This window comes from Dermacentor albipictus, chromosome 1 (genome assembly GCF_038994185.2).
Source record: "Dermacentor albipictus isolate Rhodes 1998 colony chromosome 1, USDA_Dalb.pri_finalv2, whole genome shotgun sequence".
Lineage (NCBI taxonomy): Eukaryota > Metazoa > Arthropoda > Arachnida > Ixodida > Ixodidae > Dermacentor > Dermacentor albipictus.
In genome coordinates, this window is record NC_091821.1 from 180,722,013 (window position 1) to 180,743,832 (window position 21,820).

Sequence of the window (21,820 nt, forward strand, 5' to 3'; positions counted from 1 at the left end):
AATAGCTCATTTTTCACTAAATTAGCCATTTCGATAATAAATAAAGGATAAGAGTAATTAAAGTTTTGTGCCCAAAATACCTTGGTGTGTTGCGCTGAAACAAAACTGCAGTCAGTTCAGGGTATTTCATTATGCTTTAATTTCTGTGCTCAAAACAACATTTGCAGTGACACAACGCTTTTTAAATTCCGGTGTTTGCCATAACATATGAATACATGTTTATACGGGAGGCATCTTTGGTTTATCATTACGACTGCATGCACAGCTCAGTGTGATTACGTGTATGTACGAGCCATGACTAGTCTCATGCTGTTAAATAAATGCGCATTACTGGACGCGACATCTTCGTAAAGAAGCCAGACAATGCGGACTCATTAAAAGTGCATGAGGCCACATAATTGTTCCTAGCTCACTCACACTCATCCTCCCCCCTTCTTTTTTCAAAGCTGACCAGTCTAATCTATAGAAATACTTAATCTATGACAGACAATTGTTTATGTTCTTAAGTGCAGTGTCCACACAGCTTGTGAACTCGCAGTGTCAGAGGATACTTTTTCGGGTATACCACACTACACTTTACTTTATGTCTGTAACATGTTATCCTATACAGTCAACAGAGTTAGCGCAAGTCTATTTCCCTTTTGAGGTGATGCAGGCATTCGGCTGCACGCAGAAGGCGTCGTATGGCATAAAATATTCTGTGGTCTGGCCACAAGTCTGGCGTTGTAAGCAGCGAACATGGTTTTCCCACGTTTTCCTTCCTCCATCGCAGCGAAGCAAAGTCGGAGTCGGTAGCGCCATCTTGACTGCACTCTGGATGCATTGTTCGTTGTAGAACTTGGGTCATATCTAGGTGTTCTGTGATTGGGTGTCCAAATCGACGGACCATTGTGTCACTCTCAGCACTCTCTAGAGTGCAAATCTTGAAGGCTATGCTTTCGCTGGTTGAATGCGGCGGAAGTGATTTTAGTGGCCCAAAATATGTCACAGGCGTTCTGTTTTGGACACCGCAGATATATGCGAGCAGGGGGGTACAGGGAGTACACAACAGACACATAACAACACGAAGTATCCCAGAAGCATCGCCTTCGAAGGGTTAATTAAAATTTATTTCCAAAATAATAATGTTCAAAACATGGCGCGTACGACGCGTTTCTGGCTCTGCTACTCCTTCTGGCGCACGCGGTCAGCAAAACCATGGCTTTCGAGACTGGCTTTAAATTGTTCCCCAGAGAGAGCCGTCGCTGAGGTAGCTGGGGGCAGGGAAACCGTAAAGCCCCTTAAACTTCGTAATGTAGTGCCACGCTTTGAAGAATGCCGCCTCCTCCTCGTGTGCTCTGGTTGAGGCCGACGCCGCGTCGCTATTGGCCTAAGCATCACATAGGCCCTCGCGCCGTGCATCAGTGCCATTTGTGCTCGATAAGCGTCTACAGAGTGGCGAGGAGTGCATGTTGGCGCCGTTGCTACGCTTGAGCAGTGTAGGCCGCGCCACGGTCGAGGAGGGAGCTCGAAAGAGAGGAGAAACGAGGAGTGAAGGCGGAGGAGGAGAGTGTCGCTACTTTACGAAGTTTAAGTATGGTTTAAGGGATTTTAGGTAACCGCCAGTAACCGCGGCGGATCTGACGGGTTCTGATTGTATGAAACTCTATGCTTCTAGATAAGCAGCTTGTAGCTGCTGTAGCCAACGTTCGCTGTAGCCACCTTGGCCCTTGTGACTACGAGATGTTCAACGTTCATTTGAGGGATCGCCAGCTGTTCATGCGCAGGCGCGAGTAAGAGAGAAAACCCGGGGGCTTTTGCTCCTATATGACTCTGCCTAGGCACTACGGAGTAAAGCCCCTCCATCCATGCGCCACCGCCACTTTGTGGCGCGTGGATGGAGGGGCTATACTACGGAGGAGGTTTCTAAGCGCGTGTTATATGCGTTTCTTCCTAGGCATGCCGGCGTTGCGGAGTGCGGTCAAGTTTGTTTATATGTGGCTGGCTGCCCGCGAGGTGAGGCAGTGGTCACGGACGCCCCATTTGGTGATCGCTGCGTCTGAAGGGGCAAGGTTCTGACTGGTGTTGTATACCGTATTTTCGCAATTCTAAGCACCCCCCCTCTATTTTCGCAAAAAAGTTAGGAAAAAAGTTTGCATGCGAATCTAAGCACCCCCCTATTTGTTAGGTAGAGCGCATAGCCAAGGCCGCCAAACGCACTTGCTCACTTTGGAATCATTGCTCAGAAGACCCGCAGACACGGGGTTGATGCTTCCGTTGGACGCGTTCCGTGGCCATCTGACCACGGAGGTAAAGACAAAGCTTCGGAACTTCACTAGCGACGTGGTTGTGATTCCGGGTGGCATGACGCCAGTGCTGCAACCCCTCGACGTTTCAGTCAACAAGCCCTTTAAAGCCAATCTCCGACAGGAGTACGAAGTGTGTGTGCGATACCCTGACCGGAAGACGCCGATGAGTAAGCTGCAGAAAGTGTTCCCATCAATCATCGCAAAGTGGATTTCGGACGTGTGGAAGAGGGTCCAAGTGGATGTTGTGGTCAAATCATTTAAGAAGTGCTCGATCACAAACAACTTCGACCGAACGGAAGACGACCTTCTTTGGGATACTGAGAGCAGCGGTTCAAGCAATGCGACAAACTCGAGTGGCAGTGATAGTGACTGAGCATCCTACACAAGCGGTGGGTTTACTATCTGCACCGATTTTTCTTTTGAATGTTTGCAAAATAAAATGTTATTTCTCGCATCCATCTCGTCGCGATGTCGCAGCGAAAAAAGGGAGGGGGGGGGGTCATTCTAGATTTTTGTAATCTAAGCACCCCCCGCATTTCGGGCATCGCGATCGTGAAAAAAAGGGGGTGCTTAGAATCGAGTAAATACGGCAAGTCGCGGGTCGCTTTTTTCGTCGTCACGATATATTGTTTTTTTGACAAGCACTGCTCCAGGCGAGCGCATGTAGCCGGCAAACGGAGGCCTCAGGAGAGCACCTCAGGTTATAATAATTAGTTGGCGGCGCTGGATCTCCAGGGCACCCAAAGGGTAGCGGAGGATAAAAGCAGGAAGCAGGGGAGCACGTGGGTTGGGGCCGCGGAGGCCGAAGCGTTCCGGGGGAGTTCGCATAAAAAATTGGCTGTCCGCGATAGCAGACAGCCGATCTCATACACCCCTGGCACGCGCTGGCGTCGGCGAGCCCCCAACAACGGACCAGTCCGGGTTCTAGCTTTGGTGTCCCCGTTGCTGCTTTCAATAAAACTTGGTGCTGGGCTAGTTGGTGATGCATTCTTTAAAACTGATGGTAGCGCTAAAAAGGAACGGACACACGAAGAAAAGACGACACGACGACAAAGAAACGCTTTTCTTTGTCGTCGTGTCGTCTTTTCTTCGTGTGTCCGTTCCTTTTTAGCGCTACCATCAGTTAAAAAAAAAAAAAAAAGTTGCTGCTTTGTTGTCGTGGAGGCGCCGCCAATCATGCTAAATAATGGCACGTTGTTACAATTAGTAAAGAAAAAAACACGATTGAGTAAGCATAATTACGTCCAGCCGCTAACTTGTGACGCTAAGTTCACCACTACAACACCCCGCGACTTGTGCAACATTAGTCAGAACTTCACTTCTGAAGGTACACATACGTCGGTGAGACTTTCTCGCGCCTGCGGCGCTGGTGCCGAGTCAGTAATCGTCACGGGCGGCCTTTCACCCACTTGCGTTAAACTGCTGTTGCTAAGGCGCTCTGCCTTCTAGATTTTCAATATATGCCTATTTTACCACGCCAGCAGCCGGCGTCCGAGCGTAAACAAACGACCCCACACCCGACTCCGCAACGCCGGCATGCCTAGGGACAAACGCCTACCATACGCCTACATAAAAGCCTCCTCCATAGTGCCTATTTCGCTCTTACTCGCGCCTGCGCACAAGCAGCTGGCGATCCCTCCAATCACGACCGGCTTTATTACTTCGCGACCTGTTCACCGGCACCGCCTTCGTAGCCGCTGATTTTTTACTGCTTGTTTAGTTCATTCTTAGTTCGCCCGACCGCCGCTGCTCTCCGTGGCGCCAGAACTTACCCCCACGCCGAGTGCGGGCTGGCGTAGCGGTAGCAGTGGCAGCTTCTTCGTTGTGTTATTGTGCTTGTCTGAATACCGTGTTTCCGGCTGTTCTGATTGCTGTCCGCATACGTGCCAAGAACGCAATTACTGCTGAGAGCTTTTACATTTCGTAGGCCGTAAAAATCATCGCCCGCGATGGTGTATTGCTGCGTTCCGTTCTGCAAATCGAGCGGGCGCACAGCGAAGGGTATCACATGTGAGGGCTGTCTCATTAATTTGAGGGCACCAGCCTCTCAGTCTACTACTACTGCCATCATAGCAGGCATGGACCGGGGAGGGCTATCAGTACCCTACCTTGGCTTTCGTAGGGTTCGTCAGCCGCCTGGAAGGTGCTGCATCAAGTGTGGCGCTCCTGTGCTTGTTAGGGGGCCAACGCCGCTTAAGAAGTTTGCAGACCTAGTGCTGCCGTCACTTATAAAGAATCCGTTGTTTGTGTGCTTGAAGGACACCACAGAGCTTCACAGAAGGGCCCAGCTAAAGCTGATTGTCCACAAGTTTATGAGGCCATTTTTGTCCAATTTTTCCTCTGATCTCACAGAAGAGCACTCCAAACGAAAATTAGTTAATGCCAAACCGAAATCACGAACGGTCCTAAAAGTGTAAGAATCTGGCTGACCTGAAATAAAGTTCTGGCCACGACCAGCTATTGTGTCTGGCAAACAAGCTTTTCTAGTCTGGTTTTATTCATTTTTCATCTAGAGTGCGTCTTGAAATGATTAACAATCGGGTGAATGCTCCTGAAAACGAGTCAGTGTGCATAGCGCGCTTTTTGTCGTAAATTGGTGGAAAGTAGCACGGCTTCGCCCTGGGATGCTGCTAGCTGCAGAGCAGAAGCAATCGTGTTCAGGTTGTGCAGCTGTGCGCACAAATAAAAAAAAAAGCGCCGCTTGAGTAGCACCAGAGCCGCGCCCACCACTACAACCGCTCTTTTAGCTTGTTTTAGCTGCAAAACTGCTGCGCTGAGAAAGAAAAATATTACCGCTATCAGCCTTTAGTCGGGTACAGCTTTTTGTGGCTATGCAGGGGAATTGCTACGAGCGCGATCGAGACGCTTGCTTCTGCGCTGTTCTCGCGCGCTCATGAGCCAGATTAGGCGCGTTAGCTGAGAGCTCGCGCTCTTAACTACCGCTGTATACAGAAAGCTGTCCGCGATTATTGCATCTGATGAATATTAACACATCTTTGCGGTGCGTGCTTAAACGATGCGGTTTAACTCGGCCTACCGGCTACATGGTAACGCAAGCGTACTGAAGCTAACAGAAGCGTACGGCGGGCGCTGCCGAATTGAGGGTAGCTTGTGGCGCCACCTGTTGCGGCGCGCCGTCCCTCCTGAACAGTCAAGTGATATTTACGCGGATACGCGTAGTGAGCAGGTCGCGAGTAATAAAGCCGGTCGTGCCTCCAATCCTCCAATTAACGTTTCGTCCACAATGCCAGCACGCCTAGGGACAAACGCCTACAACCCGCGCTAAGAAATCTTCTCTGTAGTGCCTAGGCAGAGTCATTCCAGGAGCAAAAGCCCCCAAATTTTCTCTCTTGCGTCTGCTCTTACTCGTGCCTGCGCACAAACGGCTGGCGATCCCTCAAATGAATGTCTCGTCTTGCGACTGCTTGTGACGCCGGTACAAGCCAATACGTAATCCGCTCGGCGTCCGTCAGCAGCAGCAGTTCAGTCGGAGTCGTGTGGTTCGTGATGTTGGTGGTACGAGGAGTTGACTGGGTCCGAGTCTGGCAGTTCGATAGGTCGACTAAATGCGTGTAGCAATACGGATTCGCGTTGGTCAGCAGTATTTCAAGGCCAAGACTTGCGCATTGTCTTTGGCACAATACATGTGGCATGAGAAACCGCCACTCAATCTTACTATGCGCAGCCTGTGTTGGGTACGATCCGTCAAATGGTAAAAGTAACCATGCACGACCGGTGTCGCGTCCGTGCCGTGTTTCCGCCCATATCTAATCAGCGGATCTAAAGAAGTTACGTCGGGACTATAGTGCCATTGATTTGAACGATGTCACTTATTTACCACATGATCACGAAGTGTGAAATTTTTATCTGAATGAAATACAGCGCTATGGTTCCCGCGGATGTGCGCGGAGTCCAGACTGACAGCTCGCACAATGCCGAGGCAAGTAAACTTTTCTTGAGAAGTACAGACCGTGGATTTAACATTTCACTAGCTTAAGTGCATAGTAGAGAAAATAAGAAAAGAGGAAGCCCCCTAATTTCTGGCGTTTGCGCTCCTGTAAAGCAGGTGGAAAGAAAAATGAGCAGCCTTGTTTTAAAGGCATGTCATCAGATATGTACTACTTTAAGGTGATTTAGTTCGTGATGACGCAGCTCTTATCTAGTCGCCTACGAGCACAGTACAATTTGTTCGAGCTTTGTACTGAAGACTTAATTGCCTAGTAAATTAGGTCATTAAGTGGCAAGGTATGCTATCGAAAATCGTTTAATGCATGTTCTGCGTCAGATCTAAGTGTCTTTGCACTGAGTGGCTGACATGTTTTGAGCAATATAGTGCAACAATGCTGACGGCATGCTGTGCAAAATAATGGTGCATCTAACGTCTAGTTGCCTATCTCTGCAGGCAGAACGCTGGCCTTGTGATGGTTCAGTGTGGAGCTTGCGTTCGGAGCAGCCCACGCCCAGCTGTGAGAGCAGCACCTTGGATGTGCTCAAGCTGGATACTGATGAGCTTGCTGTGAGTTGCCAAGAGAGTTGCACTTCCTTTTTGCCCTTCTGTATGAGTGAATGTTTCCCAAAAGTATTACTCTGCAGTGCGCCTGAAGTGATGGCACTTTCACATTCACTTTATTTCCTTAAAGGCCTCCCTTGGGGGTATTACATAAGGGGTGGGTTACAAATAATATGAAATACAAAGAATGTCAAATGAGCATTATTATTAGGCGTAATGCAATGCAAATGCTTCTATGAAGGCAAATGAGCTGGGCATAGGAATGATGCTGTGTGCAAGGTCGTACCAGTCTTTGGCTGTTCGAGGGAAAAAAAGATGCAAAGGTGATAGTATGCACATGTGGACGAGCTACGTTTAAGGAATGTCCTATGCGATGGGATACGCTGTGGTAAAATTTATGAAATAATGATAAGCTGGTAATTAAATGGCAATGGGAAAGGGTTTGTATGCCAGATTCTGCTTTTAACGAAGTTACGCTGATGAAAAAGCAGAGTGAATGAACCGGATGGCACGATTCTGAAAAGCCTCAAGGGCGCTGATGAGGAAATTCTGGTGAGGGCTCCAAATGGCTGATGCATATTCTAGTTTGGGTCATATAAGTGTCTTATAAGCTAATAGTTTCACATGCTGTGAAGCATTTTTTAAGTGACGTCGTAAGAACCCAAGTGATTTGTTAGCTCATGAGATAAGTTAGTCGCCAGTCGAGATCATTTGAAACGGTAACACCCGAGTACTTATAATTAGTGACAGTCTCAATTTGCTGGTTGGCAATTTCATATTGAAATACCAAGGGGTTACAACAGCGAGAGAATGAGATTGATTTACATTTAGTAGGGTTTAGGACCATTAACCAATGTTCACACCAATTTTGAATGTTGTTTGTCTTCCTGAGGAGCGATTTGGTCATTATTGTTAGTAACTGAGCGATAAATAACACAATCACCAGTGTACATGTAGATTTTGCATGACATTTATAATGGTAAATCATTAATATATATTAAAAGAAGGGGGTCTAATACAGAACCCTGAGGTACGCCTGACGTTGTGGGTAGGGGCTCAGAAGTATTGTTATTAATGTACACCAACTGCATGCAACCTGTAAGGAATTGTTCGATTCATGTTAAAACTGCAGGATGTAGATTCAGCTGTGAAAGTTTTATGAGAAGTTGTTGATGAGGTACTTTGTCGAATGCTTTTGTACAGTCAAGGAAAATTGCATCAGTTTGTATCTTAATATTGAGATTTGAGTTTGGTCATGAAGAAAAATAGCTAATTGTGTTTCGCAAGTTAGTCCCTTCCAGAATTCGTGCTGGGATTGGTTAAAGAAATTGTTAGTATCAAGGAAGTTAATTATATGATGGCTTATATGACACTTATGATGGCTGGTTATAGTGATGAGCTTCTTGTACATTTGATATTGAAGGTGCATAAAATCATCTCAGATACAAAATATAAAACATATGATTGTAACAATAGGGCATGCTGACACTCATAATTATTCTAACTCAGTTGCATTGATTTCTGTGAATATTTTTTATAATTACTTTCGTTAGTTCAGCTAACAATGCAAACCGTTACTTACTCTGCTTGTGGGGTACTTTTTACTCTCGCTGTGTGTGGCCTAACTTTTTTTTTTACCTTTACGAAAGGAGATCACATTGTTGGACTCCATATGAAGTTTTGTATGGGAAAGTATTGCCAGAGGTAGCATGTTGTAACAGAATGTTAGTCCATGTTGCGTTCATGGCACATGTGCTGGCATTTGCTAGAACTAGTGGCAGTAATAGCACAAATGTATTACTGCATACTTGCCAGTAAATATGCACATGCCCAAACTTGCCTCACACACCTGCACTCCATTTCACAATTCGGCAATGGATTGCGAGGTTCTGCTAGCATGAGCCAGTGAAATATGCAATTGTGGGAATCCATGGGTGTCTCTCCTTGTCGGTCATCAGTTCAGTCTTGAGCACACTATCAAGTGCCAAAGCACACCTCGCAGCTTCCTCACCAGTGCCCTATGATTATGAAATAGTGTATAGTTATAACAAAATTTAAAAATAAATGCTGGGGTCTTATGTGCCAAAATTATGATAGCATTATCAGGCATGCTGTAGTGAGTGACTCAGGATTAATTTTCACCATCTGGTGTTCTTTAACATGCATCTAATCTAAGTACACAATCACTTTTGCATTTTGCCCCCATGAAATGCGGCCACCTCGGCTGGCAATTAAACCCACGACCTCGTGCTTTGCAGTGCAATGCCATAGCCGCTAAGCCATTGTGGTGTGTAGTTATTATTAGCAAAAGGCGCAACACATGGAATTATTTAAACATCTCTGCTGATTCCAGCTATGAAAACCACTTATGCACACTTTGGGTGGCATCGCTGAAGTAGAGGCTGTTGGTGAACTATTTATTTTCTTTAAAAAAAATACAATCTACAATCTGTCTCTCGGAAGGTAAATTGATTCCTTTGGTAGGCAATTTCTTATTGCATTTCACTGCAAACAAAGCAAAGTCAGGGAACCAACAAGTTCATTCCGATTACATGCTTGCATGTCAAACCTATCACCATGGTCATGAAGGAAAAGAAAAGAAAGTGGATTGGAAGCAAGCTTGTGCACAGGCGTGTTTACTGACACTTGCTGAGAAACAAAGTTGTGTAGTGGTTTACATCAAAATCTCACTGCAGAATGATATAGACCCATCTATATTTAGCTTGCATGCAGATTAGTGAACAGACTGATTTTTTTATTTACAGTTCTTATTTGTGTTGTGAAAATTAGGATTTCAGGTTAGCTTGTGTTACAATCCATGTTTGATAAACTTTTTTTCCACTGCTGTAATATTGTTTATCTTCGCATAGATTTCCATTCAAAATAGGTTCATTATTGTGTCAACATTTCAGAACCAGTTAACGCTCCTAGATGTGCAAGTGTTCTTGAAAGTTCACCCACAGGTAAGTTGGAGTACTTCTTAAATGTAGAAAAAAAAGTGATGGTGGTGTTGCTATAACTTGAGAGTTGCATTAGGCTAACGCTGGTTAACCCGAGGAATCACCTCGGTTATATTTTGGTTCCAAGTAAAACAAACATATCCTCACAATTGTTTTCTTTCTTTTTTTCTTTTTCCTTTCTTTTCCTCTTTTTCTGGAAACAAATTTCTCAGCAATTAAATTTTTTTTAAAGATGACAAGCCCTTGACACACATGCAACATGCAAAAAAAAGTTTTTCTAGCGTCTTGGTTGCTATTGGGAAATCTTTTTTTGCTGCAAAAGTGTCATGTAGTCATCTTAGATACTAACGTTTGTAATGGTTCTTAAGCACTGTTATTGAGTGAAAGTAATAATGAGGCATGAACTGAGGATCCCTTGTAATTACACTAAAGCCTGTTACATCTCAATACGGCGATGAGCATTGACATTTTCCACGAGGCCGTCCTGTCATCAGCGTGCGCCCGCACGTCGACATAGACTGTGATGCACAAACAAAGGGACTCACTTTGAGGCAACAACAGCTGCTGCCCTCCGTAGAAGCAGCGATTACTGTGAAGATCACTCTACCTGAATCTCACTCTGACAAGCTGAACTAAGTGATGAAAGGGGCCAACGCTGAAGGCTGACGTCAGAACAGTGTTGACCTCAGTTTCTCAGATTGCTATGCTCTTGGGCCATATGCTGTTGTGAAGGTGCAATATAGGAGGCAGAGCCGGCAGAACGATGCGACGTCCTGGGAGAGATATCGTGACTGATTCAACGATTGTGATTGGCCGAGATACAGTCATCAGATTCCCTAGTCTAGTCTCCTAAGGAAGGTGATGGTATTAAAAGTGGAGACCTTTGGTGCAGTGAAGGGGCTGACGTGGCCTGATGTGAACTCACATTTAATATGCTCTTGCATAGAGTGGGCTTGCGTATCTGGAGCCAGTGTAAATAATGTAAAATAAATACTTTTTCCTTCATTCCTACTACCGGACGTACTCTTCTGTGGGCTTGGTGGATTCCTGGCCTGGACGCCACCTCGAGCCGCAAGAAGCCATGCACATTGTTGCACTGCATTTATAATAGACTTACTAATACATTTTTTTTTCATTTGGAGATATGTTCGCTTGCCATTTGTCATTCATTATTTTTGTGGCTGCAGGGTATCATGCAAAAAAGTAGTCCCATATGTATGCCCAATCATTACTCTCGTTAACCATTAGGCTTTTGTATGTTATCTTTGGTAAATTTTCACAGAGATTTACGGTGTCTCTTTCAGTGACAAATTATGATAGGCTTTAGCAAAACTTTAATGATTTCACTTGCGACAGAGTTAAAGGGACACTAAAGAGAAAAAAAGTAACTTGAGCTGTTTTTATAATTTACCTTTCTTCAGTACCAAAAAAACCCGCTTCTACCATGATAAGAAGAGGCTTGGTGAGCCAGAAAAGACACAGAAATTCAACACTGGTGGGCAACGCTGCCTTGGGGAGAAGTACCTGCACCAGCTCGCCATGACATCATGGGTTTTGATGGCATCTGCATGGGCGTAGTTCATTTTTATCGGCACAGATCCATATTATAAAAGAGCCAGAGAATACATTTAGCAAGTTTCAAGAACCTTTACTGAGCCACAATGGCCCAAACGCGAAAATTTGTTTTTGAAATCAATGACGTCACACTGGGGATGTACCGAAGCTGGGGTTACGGCACAAAATTTGAAAAATGAAACTTCTGCTTTCATTTTCTATTATAGTAATCAACCTCACTCTATGGAAGTAACAAACGGTTTTGAAAGAATACTTTGTCTAAACTGATTTAGTGTTTCTCTTTAATGTCCCTTTAAGCTGCAGGCAGTTGCTTTTACTCTGAAAGTCAGGCTTTTGAGTAGCTGTTATATTGAAGGGGCACAAGAGAAACTGTTTGCTTAAGCTAGATGGCAGGTTACACTTTACAGAATGCAGCTTAGCTACTGAGAATGGAACACATGCACACTGCAGTCCCGTAAATGAACGAAAGCTCAACCCGGAAACTTCTGAAGCGTTTTCTCGCATAATGAAGGCCGAATAAAGTGCAGGAAAATGTTGCAAAATGTGAGATATTGCAGAGATGCATAGTTGCATGAAATTGCAAAATGGGAGTTCCTCCATTTCGATAATAAGCCACCTTTTCTTTAGTGAACAAATGAAGGTATAATACTAAAAGTAATAAACGAGTCTGTCTTAATTTAGTGTTATGAGTTACAGTTCATTGAACTTCATTGTGTGCTGATTGTGCACCTTGTGGCTGCAGTAGTGGCATAATTTGAAACACTCAGGAGCTTCTGCTGGCAGGTATACAACTGTTTGCAAATATGACTACGTTAAATTAATATTGGCAGCAATAACTATATTTTTAATGCAAGTTGTAGGATATGTTAAAAGGGCATTTGAATAATCCTTCCTTTTTTTTTTCCATATAGGAGCTGGCTGGCTGTGGCTGGAACAGGCGAGAAAAGGTTCAGCTAGCTCCTAATGTTGTTGCTCTGACTGGCCGATTCAACCATGCAAGTATTGCACATTACCACTGAATAGTAGGGGGCAAACAATTTTTTTACCATCAGCTGTTCGTGAATGGATTTGCTGCAGAAAAGATAATTGCACATATATTTGTAATAAAAAATTATGGGGATCCAGTGCACATGTTGAAGTCTATGTAAAGAAATGGTTTTGCGAAGTTATTAATTAAATGCTATACAAGTGAATGCAATGCATACAAGTGTCTTAATTTTCATTCTATGCAACATGCAATCTCATGCACTGTTTATGCTTATGCATCGCACAGGTCACAACTTAAATCTCATGCAATCTCATGGCCCACTGTGCAGCTTCAGAACATTAAAACCCACTATATAATTTGAATTTATAATGTCTAAGTGCAGACTCTTTTTCAGATAGGTAATCTTTTGTATTGAGAGCCAGAGATGGGATGCTTACATACCTACCTACTGTTCTTTTTGATGCAAAGCACTTTTAATCTTACTTGACTCTGGACTTATTTATGTGCTACACCATTCACAAGCTGTGCCGAATTGCAAACACCAAATCAGGTTGATGCATAGTGTGAGACAGTGTCGGAGCAATGTCACAAGGACAAAGGCGATCTGTGGTGCTTGTCAAGGGAAGAATGGTGATGAGAGGTGTATAGCACAGAGGAGGTATGACACATATCTAAATACATAAGTGTTATATACACCTTTTGAAATAGGGGCACATATCAATGGCCCAAGAATGGCGTAGCCCAAGTATAAGAAATTTAGGAAAATAAAAAAAAGCTCTTGAATATCATGTGCTATATTCCATTAACAGGTTGGTGTTCTTTATAGGTGCCTATCAGTCCACATTATATATGCACAGTTTATGTTGCGACTTATTGTTTTAATATCCAGAGCAGAGATGCGCACACTGGCACTACTTTGTTGGTTGAAATTCCATGCTATATAAGCCAGAGCATCTAGTAAGATAGTGACCAGTCCAGCAGCCACTCAAAAGGCCTGGGGCTAGGCAAAGAATACTTTAATAAACTGGTTAAGGCTTGTGTGTTGCTCGAAATAGAGGCACTCCATCTAGAGCACTTCGCTGCACTTTTTTAAGGTTATGGGTTTTCTGTTTGACATTTCCATACTGTAGATGCAGCTTAGTGGTCAGTGGTACAGCAAGAGTAACACTTTTCTGATGCATTCTTACATGCATAATTTGACTGCACAGTTTTATTCAGGAACATTTTTTTATCGCGTATATGTCACTGTTTGGTACATTGCAAGACAACAGTAGGATGGAAAGCTCGGCAAGTTGGTGCTTTTCGAAAGAAAAAAAAGAAACAGTGCAAAGCAGGCAAGCACACAGCGAAGTCTAATTGGACAGCCTACTTCGTTTTGTGCTTGTATGCTTTGCATTGTCTATTATTACTATTATTGCATATAAATATTTTTAGTTTGTAACAATACCATTACTAAAGCAACACCTGTGAGTAGAGATACTGTATTTGCTTGATTCTAACACGCGCCTTTTTTTAATAAAAAGTGCCTTCAAATTTGCATGTGCTTTACAATTGTAACTAATTCTACTGAATATCAGGAATGAAACCGATTCTTACAAAAAAAAAGAAAGAAAAAGCTCAATGGAAGGTAGCCGGCCACACTGCCATCGAGCGGGTCGTCTGAAGAAAGCGATGCTCGGAGATATCGCAAGGTAGATGCGTGGAATGCCCTCCCTCGGACTCGGACGGTGATTGCATGAGCCTTCAAGAAGTGTGGCATTTCTAATGCACTAGATGGAACTGAAGATAACTTCCTGTGGTCGGTAGACAGCGAGAAGGTGGTGTCAGACTCAGATAGTGACTAGTTGTTGAGATTCAGCTGTATGCATGTAAGTGTGCCTTTGTATGTTCCATGAAATTGTTTCAACATGATACGTGTTGACTCGGGTTTCGTTATTCGGATGTGCAGAGTAGAATCGGCGTCAAGTTATTTTTTTTCTTTATATTTGGGCGGTAATATAACTGCGCATTACAATTGATGGTGTGGTAGAATCGTGCAGATACGGTAATACCAAGCACGATTTTGCAGCTTTGTTGTCATCTGTGTGAGTTACTCAAGCAGCTTTGGCATTCGTAGCTCTATTGCAGTAATTCTTGTAGGCTTGTTGGCTGTTGCTGAAGGAGCTGAAATCTGGGTGGGTTGGTATAGATTTCTTCAACTTCATCTGTTGGCGCTTTGTTCACAAGATGTTGTCTAAAGTGCTCTATGAAATGTGCTGTCTTCCTGCTTGACAGCTGTTCCTGTAACTGTAATTTTTATCTTGTCTGTTTACTCTGTGCTATGCTCAAGAAGAAAATACCTTTTTTCTTTGTTCACATGACCATTTTTTGTTACTGCAGACACTTTCTTCTGTCAACAGTAACATAGTAAGTTACTATAAAGGCATATATTCATGTTCAGATGTGCTTATTTGGCAAAATGTTGTTCTGCCTTTGGAGGAATTGGTGCTGGCCCTCATCAGTTAGGAAAAGGTTGTCATACTGGGGACGTATTCTGAAACGTTCGCCGCGGCGAAGTTTTCGCACTGGCCACGCCTCCGCCGTTGCGGCGCGCGCTGAATGGCTGCTTTGACAAAACCGGAAATTCACTTGCGCCACCTGAATTTCCGGTTTTGTCAAAGCAGCCATTCAGAGCGCGCCGCAACGGCGGAGGCGTGGCCAGTGCGAAAACTTCGCCGCGGCGAACGTTTCAGAATACATCCCCTGGTGGTTGCAAGCTCTGCAGCAGAAATATCTCTTCCTTTGCAAATGCTGAAGGATGGCATCAGTGATCCATGAATAGACAGTTTTAGTTTAGCGTCCGCAACTATAGCGTACGCTATACGCTATAATATAGCGTACGCTAAGCAGCGCACGTTTTCTACAGTTTTAGTTGACCGGCGATATCTTCCGATCTCAGAGGCCATATGCCGTCGTTACGGCTATTTTGCGCCTTTAGCGACAGGTGGCGCTGACATCTCAAACGTTTGTTTTGTTAGGCTTCGACTCGTTCGAAACGAGAAGCGATCTCGAAAACACCACGAGGTTATCCATAATACTCTGTCGTCGAAGCGGCCTGAGACTAAGCGAAAGCCGTTTACACAGTCATTTGCTACGAACGAAGTGCATTTTACAAAAGCAACGCCAAATTCAATTCGAAGCGGGCAGCCGGGACCGCCGCCATGTTTCCCGCAAGCTCCGCAAACCCCGCAAGAACGCTAACGCTAACTCGTTTGCGTTGCGTACGCCCGCTATACCCGCTATTTCGTTTAGCGTTTTGCGCATGCGCAGTGACGACCCGCTATTTTTTAGCGTCCGCAATGGAATAGCGTGCGCTATACTAAAACTGTCTAATGTGGTTTTTACACAAAACTGCTACTGTTAGTGCACTTCATGTTCCGCCAATTAATTTCTTTGCACAATGGCCCTGCTTATAAAGGGGTCAATAGCAACCCTTTCAGCTGTTCCCTGTATTTCACCCGTTTATGATCATTCAAAACGTTTTTGTAGAAATGTGCAGAAGTATGTCTTTAAAGATATTTTCTCCCAACGTACCTTTAGCAGGAAAATAGAGCAGACTCATTGGTGTGAGAGAGAACAATAAAAATAAAGATGCTGCTTAGTTTTGCATGACTTGGGGATGTAGTGTACCAGACTTTAGCGCATATGCTTCCAGAGCCATACAATGAAATTGTCGCTACGTTGAAGGGTTTTATGACTGAACTTGTGAAAGGAAGATGCCTCTTGTGTTTGGTTTGCAGGTGAGCTTGTGGGTGGTGCAGTCAGTGTTGTGCGAGCGGTCGGTTGGACGACGGGCGGAGCTGCTGGGCTATTTTGTGCGGCTGGCTCAGCAACTGCAGCAGCTGGGCAACCTGCATTGTGCTTGTGCCATCGTTTCAGCCCTGCAGAGTGCTCCACTTTTTCGGCTCACTAAGACCTGGGCACAGGTAATGTGGTCCTCTGCCGAGGGGTGTGTGTCAATTTTGTCAAAGTTGAGTGCAGTGTTTGTAATTGTGTTACCTGGCTTCCTAGCGTTGGCATTTTCACTGTGTTGGGCTGTGTTTTCACTGTGTCACTGTGTTCACCGTATATGATATGCAGTGGCAGTTTGAACTCCCTTAAGAATCATTGGCTCTGAGCTGCTGATTGGCAAACCGGTGGATATATTCCTAGCAAGAGGCATTAAACTTAGGTAATACTGTGTGTCTCAAAATAGTCCTTGAGGGTCACAGCTGATACTGGCACCCCACATCACCAGAACATTCAAGTTCATTGCATAAATTGTACAGCTTTCAGCTAGCACAGACATATCACTTGATCAAAGCTGAATCTTGTTATTGTCTCTGCAGAGCTTGTGGTAAAAAATCTAGGTCATTTTAAATATATAACATAAATAGGATCAACTCATCCTTATGAAGCCTCAATTTGACAGGTTATGGCAAAGTCAATTCAACGCTAGTCATGACGCCAGAGTGAAATCATGCCATGTCCATCCTCTTTCATGGCTCATCATCCATTGCTAGTGAAGTAAGCAAAGATGGATTCTTTTGAGCCATCAGTATCAATGACACAAAATATTTAACTGTGGCTCAGGGGCTTTGTTATTCGCTACGGTAAAAGAAATGTAGAAAATTATGTTTGTGAATTTGTGTGAGATGCAGTAACATGTACACGGTACAATTTTTTTTGTGCCATTGTTACTCAGTTTTATAAGTAACTCGTAAAAGTATCACTAACATTTCTAAATTAGTAGTATCAACATAAGTATGAAAAGCCATATTTTACTCGAATCTAGGCCGGCCCTGATTCTAAGCCGACCCCTGAATGACCGAAGGCAGAAAAAATAATGAGCTTACCTCGAATGTAGGCCGAACAAAGAAAAGTGAGGACAGCGTTCGCAAAACGATAACAGCATTTATTTAATATGAACATGCCGAGCTCACTTTACGTTGTCACCACCGTTAGCCTCGTCACTATAGCCCAGACTACACACGCGCTTGCGGACGTGCACAAAGTAGCGTTTGTGCGCACATGCATACGTAGACAGTGTGGCAGTGCACGCATCGAAACGCAGCGCAATCTTGGTGAACAGCTCCTCTCTGTTATAGCGCGCTTCCTTATCGCTGTCATCTTCTCGTTGCGACACGCAAAAGTGTCTCCAGTTGCCCCTTTCAACGACGGACGTTTTTCTCATTGACGCTGAAGTCCTGCCTGGCTTACTATGCCTCTGCGGTTAGCACAACTTTTCACTTGAAAGCGACACTATAAGTGTGCCATTACGATAATGCCACGCTGCACGCCGGTACCATAGAAACAACTCCGATAGGACACAGGTCAAAGCGATGACATCGCTCATGTACTTCGGTTGGCTACTGGCCCGGCTAGTAGTGGCTGCGATACTGACTTTTCTAGATGGTGCTAGCTATGGACCACATTTACCATTTTCAGTTACAAACAGGTGCATTTTTTAAAAATCCTCGAATCTAAGCCGACCCTAGAGTTTTGTATATGATTATTCAGCAAAAACTATCGGCCTAGATTCGAATAGATACGGTGATAAGAATCATTCTTGTGGGAAGAAATAGTCACGCTCATGCATGCAAACAAACAAATGGTACGCTTTTTGAAAAGCATAGGTCATAAAAAAGACCAAATCTTTTTTGTGGTTCAGGTGACCTGAGAGTAACAAACAGACACCAAATTCCTTCTGTAAAATAATTCTCTAAAGTCCTTTCTATAAAATAATTGACGCAATTGTTTCGCTTCTTTGTAGCTGCACAAACAAGATCATTCAAATTTTCAACACGTGAAAAACGCGCGAGACAGGAAAAACGAAGAGTGGGCATGTTCATGTGGGGGCACAAATATTATTGTGATGAAGGGTGCATTGTGAATTGTGAAAGTGGCATTAAAGGTGACTAGGTAACATTGCTGCCAATATTTTTTAAAGGGCCACTGAAAATGCTTTTTGAACTCGTTAAGAAAACAGTCCCAATCTGTAAAAAAATGCTACTGTGAGCATGCAAGCAAATATTACTCCATTGCATGCAGCAGGGAACCTACAATTTCACATAATAGATCACTTGCTCTCTTCTGTGGCTTTCAAGGGCCCCATTTTTTTTTTCACTCTTTGCAGCATCAGTGATGACATTACAGTGGGCACGAAGGATTATTAGGCAGGTTTTCTCCTCGTCATTTTTCAAAATGCCTGCCAGCTGACATTAGGTGGCTGGCCGCAGCCCATAGATGTCAGCTTTTGGACATTCATTTGTGACCAATAATTTCCCATGAGCACAAACTATGCACGCACATGTATACCCTTTCTAATGGTTGCCAACCATTCCGAATTTTGCGGGACAGTTCTGGACCCACAGTTTGCGGGACCCAGTAGGGATGGCCAAATGTCCCTACTTTCTTATTTTCCCTGTTGATTAACAATAAATAGACATAATTTCCTTTTTACAATGCTTGACACGGTGCACATTATTCTCTTCTGTTGCTTTGTCATAAACATGATGATGATCAAGTTTTATTTACTAGGCATGGCTCATTGGCCTAAAGGTACATAAAGGCTGTTTTGTTTTTGTTGTGGTTCTAGTTCTGTTGTTGCCCCTAACATTTCACAGTGCCTCTATCTGTATTGGTAGCTGTGTACTATAGTGCATCTTTCTTGTTGTACATCATTACACGGTAAGACAACAAAATTGATTATCCTTGTGACATATACAGACTGGCAACTCCTGTCACTGACAGGGTTGGTCGTCGCCAGCCCAATCCTCTCTGACCAGATTTGGCAACCCTAACCATTCCTGATCCAGAAAATGGGGAAATGGCAGTTGTTAACGCGGGTCCAGCCTTTGTCCGATGCCAGCCTTGAAAGGTTACTACTATAAGCACACTACAGAAAGAAAAAAAAGAAAGGAGCAATAGGCAAGACACAGCTGTCAGTGCAGCCCCAGCTGAAAGGAGTCAATGGGTTGACAGAAGTTAACTCCATATATCTCTGTCCTTATTAGGTCTTTAAGTTGTTTGGGAACATACTTCCTAAAGGCATCACACTCAATCCTGTATGTTGTGCAGGCTTCTAGGAAATATTTTTCAGTGCCCTTTATGGGGGTTAACCGGCAGTGGGATTGTACCCCAGCTCTTTCTATAGTATGTATATATATTTGTGTTACTATCATTATTATGGCCCTCTTGTGTGTCCTTAATTTAAAGCTTTAGTAGCACTTTATTTGCATGGATCATATCATGTTTCACATATTGTGGAGAAAAATAAAATGAAATTTACAACAAGCTGCAGCAGGAAATGACACCATCTGTCAGTGCCTGTAGTAGTCGGATACTTAAGTTTGCAGCGAAGCCCCGCCCATGCCATCATAACTGCTTGCCATGGTTCCTCCACGAGGCTGCAAATAGTTTGTACTTCAAAGTTTCCCTGTTACCTAAATAAGGCGGTAACCACAAAAACAAAATTACAAGTGCATAATTTTATACGTTTTGCATTGTCTATTAAAGTGTAAGGGTGAAAGCCTAATTCTTCATTGAACTGAAATAAAATGCTTGTTCGCGGTAACTACTTATTGTCAAGGTTCACTTCAGTTAGCAGTGAAGTTTCATGAGTAAACAGGCTCAGCAATGAAATTAACTGTACCGCAGACTTTTGAAGAGTGAAATGCTCAGACTCCGTACACTTTGTCAATGTCTGTTGCACACCTCATCACTTCTTCTGATGAAAAGACTCTTCAAGAACAGCAGACAGTCTGGAGGTGTCAAGTACGACTCCATTTTGAAAACGTCGCAAGATGACGATTTTGTTTGCTTCTATGATTGACTGGTGGACTAACACAACCCTGCATGGTTTGTGTGCCTTGGTGGCCAACTGCTGTTTTTTTAATTTGCATCCTACTATAGTCAAGGCAAGATCTTACCTGCATTTCCTTCTATGTCTGTGCAGTGCCTCAAGGTGGCAAGTGTTTGCCAAGACAACTACATACATGCCTAACCCTCTAGTGCAATGCATTGTTGTAGTGGATCATGCTTTGCACTGCGCTAAACTGTTCAAATAGCATCTTGCACTTTCATAATTTTGATGGCTAGGACTATAATGGCAGTGATATAAGTGACAAAAAAAAGTATTGTTGTTGCCAAGATTCCTGTTTAAGTACATTGTGCTTCAGAAGAGTGAGAAAAGGGGCAAGTTGGTGTGGATATTAGGAGAACAGCATGGAAGATAATGCACAGGTCTTGAAAACCTGCAATGCTGTGCGGTTTCCTACACCATTGTGGTTGTTCATGCTGTTCTGTAAATATGAAGATATAGAATCGGTTTTTCTTGTTTTCTTCATAATTAGTCTTTTTGTTTTAGTTTAGCTGCATTTTTATTCGGTAGTTATACTAATTGCAGTGTGTTTGCTTATCATTATTTTTTAACCATTGTTTTGCCGGGCTACTGTAGTACATGTGACACCTGCTGGCAATTGTGTAGGTGGGCCGTCGTGAGCGCCAGCTGCTGCAACGTCTTGCTTCCCTTTTTTCGGAAGAGGATAACTTTGGTTCCCAGCGGAGTCGGCTGCGGAGTGCTCTGGCTCGTGGCAGCCCGTTTGTACCACATCTGGGACCCTACTTGCGAGACTTGCTCCACATGGAACTTTGTGCTCCCCAGGTGGCTGCCACTTCTATATACATAAGGAAACCATGCCTAATCAGGATGTTGGGCCAATTGTAGATAGATGTGTTTGTAAAACTGGTGCTTGTGAAAATTATGGTGAAAGCTTATCATTTACTAACTAATGCACATTCTTGTCCACATTAGAAGCAAGTCAATAGTATTGGATTTCTCAAATTTATGAATGGAATATGAATACATAGCTTCAAATTTTGAATAATCAAATGCAGTTTCATTTATTTACCACAACTTTTTGTATTAACATGTTAAAATGGGATAGAAATGTGACAAGAATAAAGATGAATTAGTAAGCCATTATGGAAAAGGCTTGCTTATTTGACCTTCAATAATTTTGAAAATTAAATGTAATTCATGTTGAAGTCACACAAGCTTGTGCATTTTCAACAGTATCAAATGTTCATCAACTTGGAGGCAATTGGTTGTGCATCACATATGTTGCCACATGACAAAAACATGGCATGTGGCATGCACCGCAAAAGTGACGGTAAGCGGGTGATGGAAAAGCTGTGCTTGTGTCAAGCTGAATTTAGGTGCAAATGTATGCGTTGCTGTAGTCACAATCTCTTGGAAAGGCACTGGGTACACTTTGTGTTTTTTCTTCTTGTATCTCTATATCTCGCAACTCGACTTGGACTTGACTCGCTCGTCACGGTGTAGGTACCGTATTTTCCGGTGTATAAGTCGCAGTTTTTTTCTAAATTTTTTGCCGGTGCGTTTTACAGGACTCGTGTACATTTTTTTTGTTTTTTCGGAAGAAAACTGCTGTCAAGATTGGATTGGATGCTATGGCCA

At 43.6% G+C, this 21,820-nt stretch overlaps 1 protein-coding gene across 1 annotated transcript in view; it reads left to right on the top strand.

The window, feature by feature from the left end:
- Window positions 1-5,730: 5,730 nt before the first annotated feature.
- The window catches only part of LOC135897729 (ras-specific guanine nucleotide-releasing factor RalGPS1-like), a 71,700-nt gene continuing 55,610 nt past the window's right edge, over window positions 5,731-21,820 (top strand). The window contains exons 1-6 of the mRNA XM_065426440.2: window positions 5,731-6,232; window positions 6,695-6,804; window positions 9,711-9,761; window positions 12,245-12,328; window positions 16,101-16,286; window positions 20,828-21,004. Of these exons, the coding sequence (XP_065282512.1) occupies window positions 6,160-6,232; window positions 6,695-6,804; window positions 9,711-9,761; window positions 12,245-12,328; window positions 16,101-16,286; window positions 20,828-21,004 (681 nt within the window). The 5' untranslated portion in view covers window positions 5,731-6,159. The remainder of the gene's footprint in view (window positions 6,233-6,694; window positions 6,805-9,710; window positions 9,762-12,244; window positions 12,329-16,100; window positions 16,287-20,827; window positions 21,005-21,820) is intronic.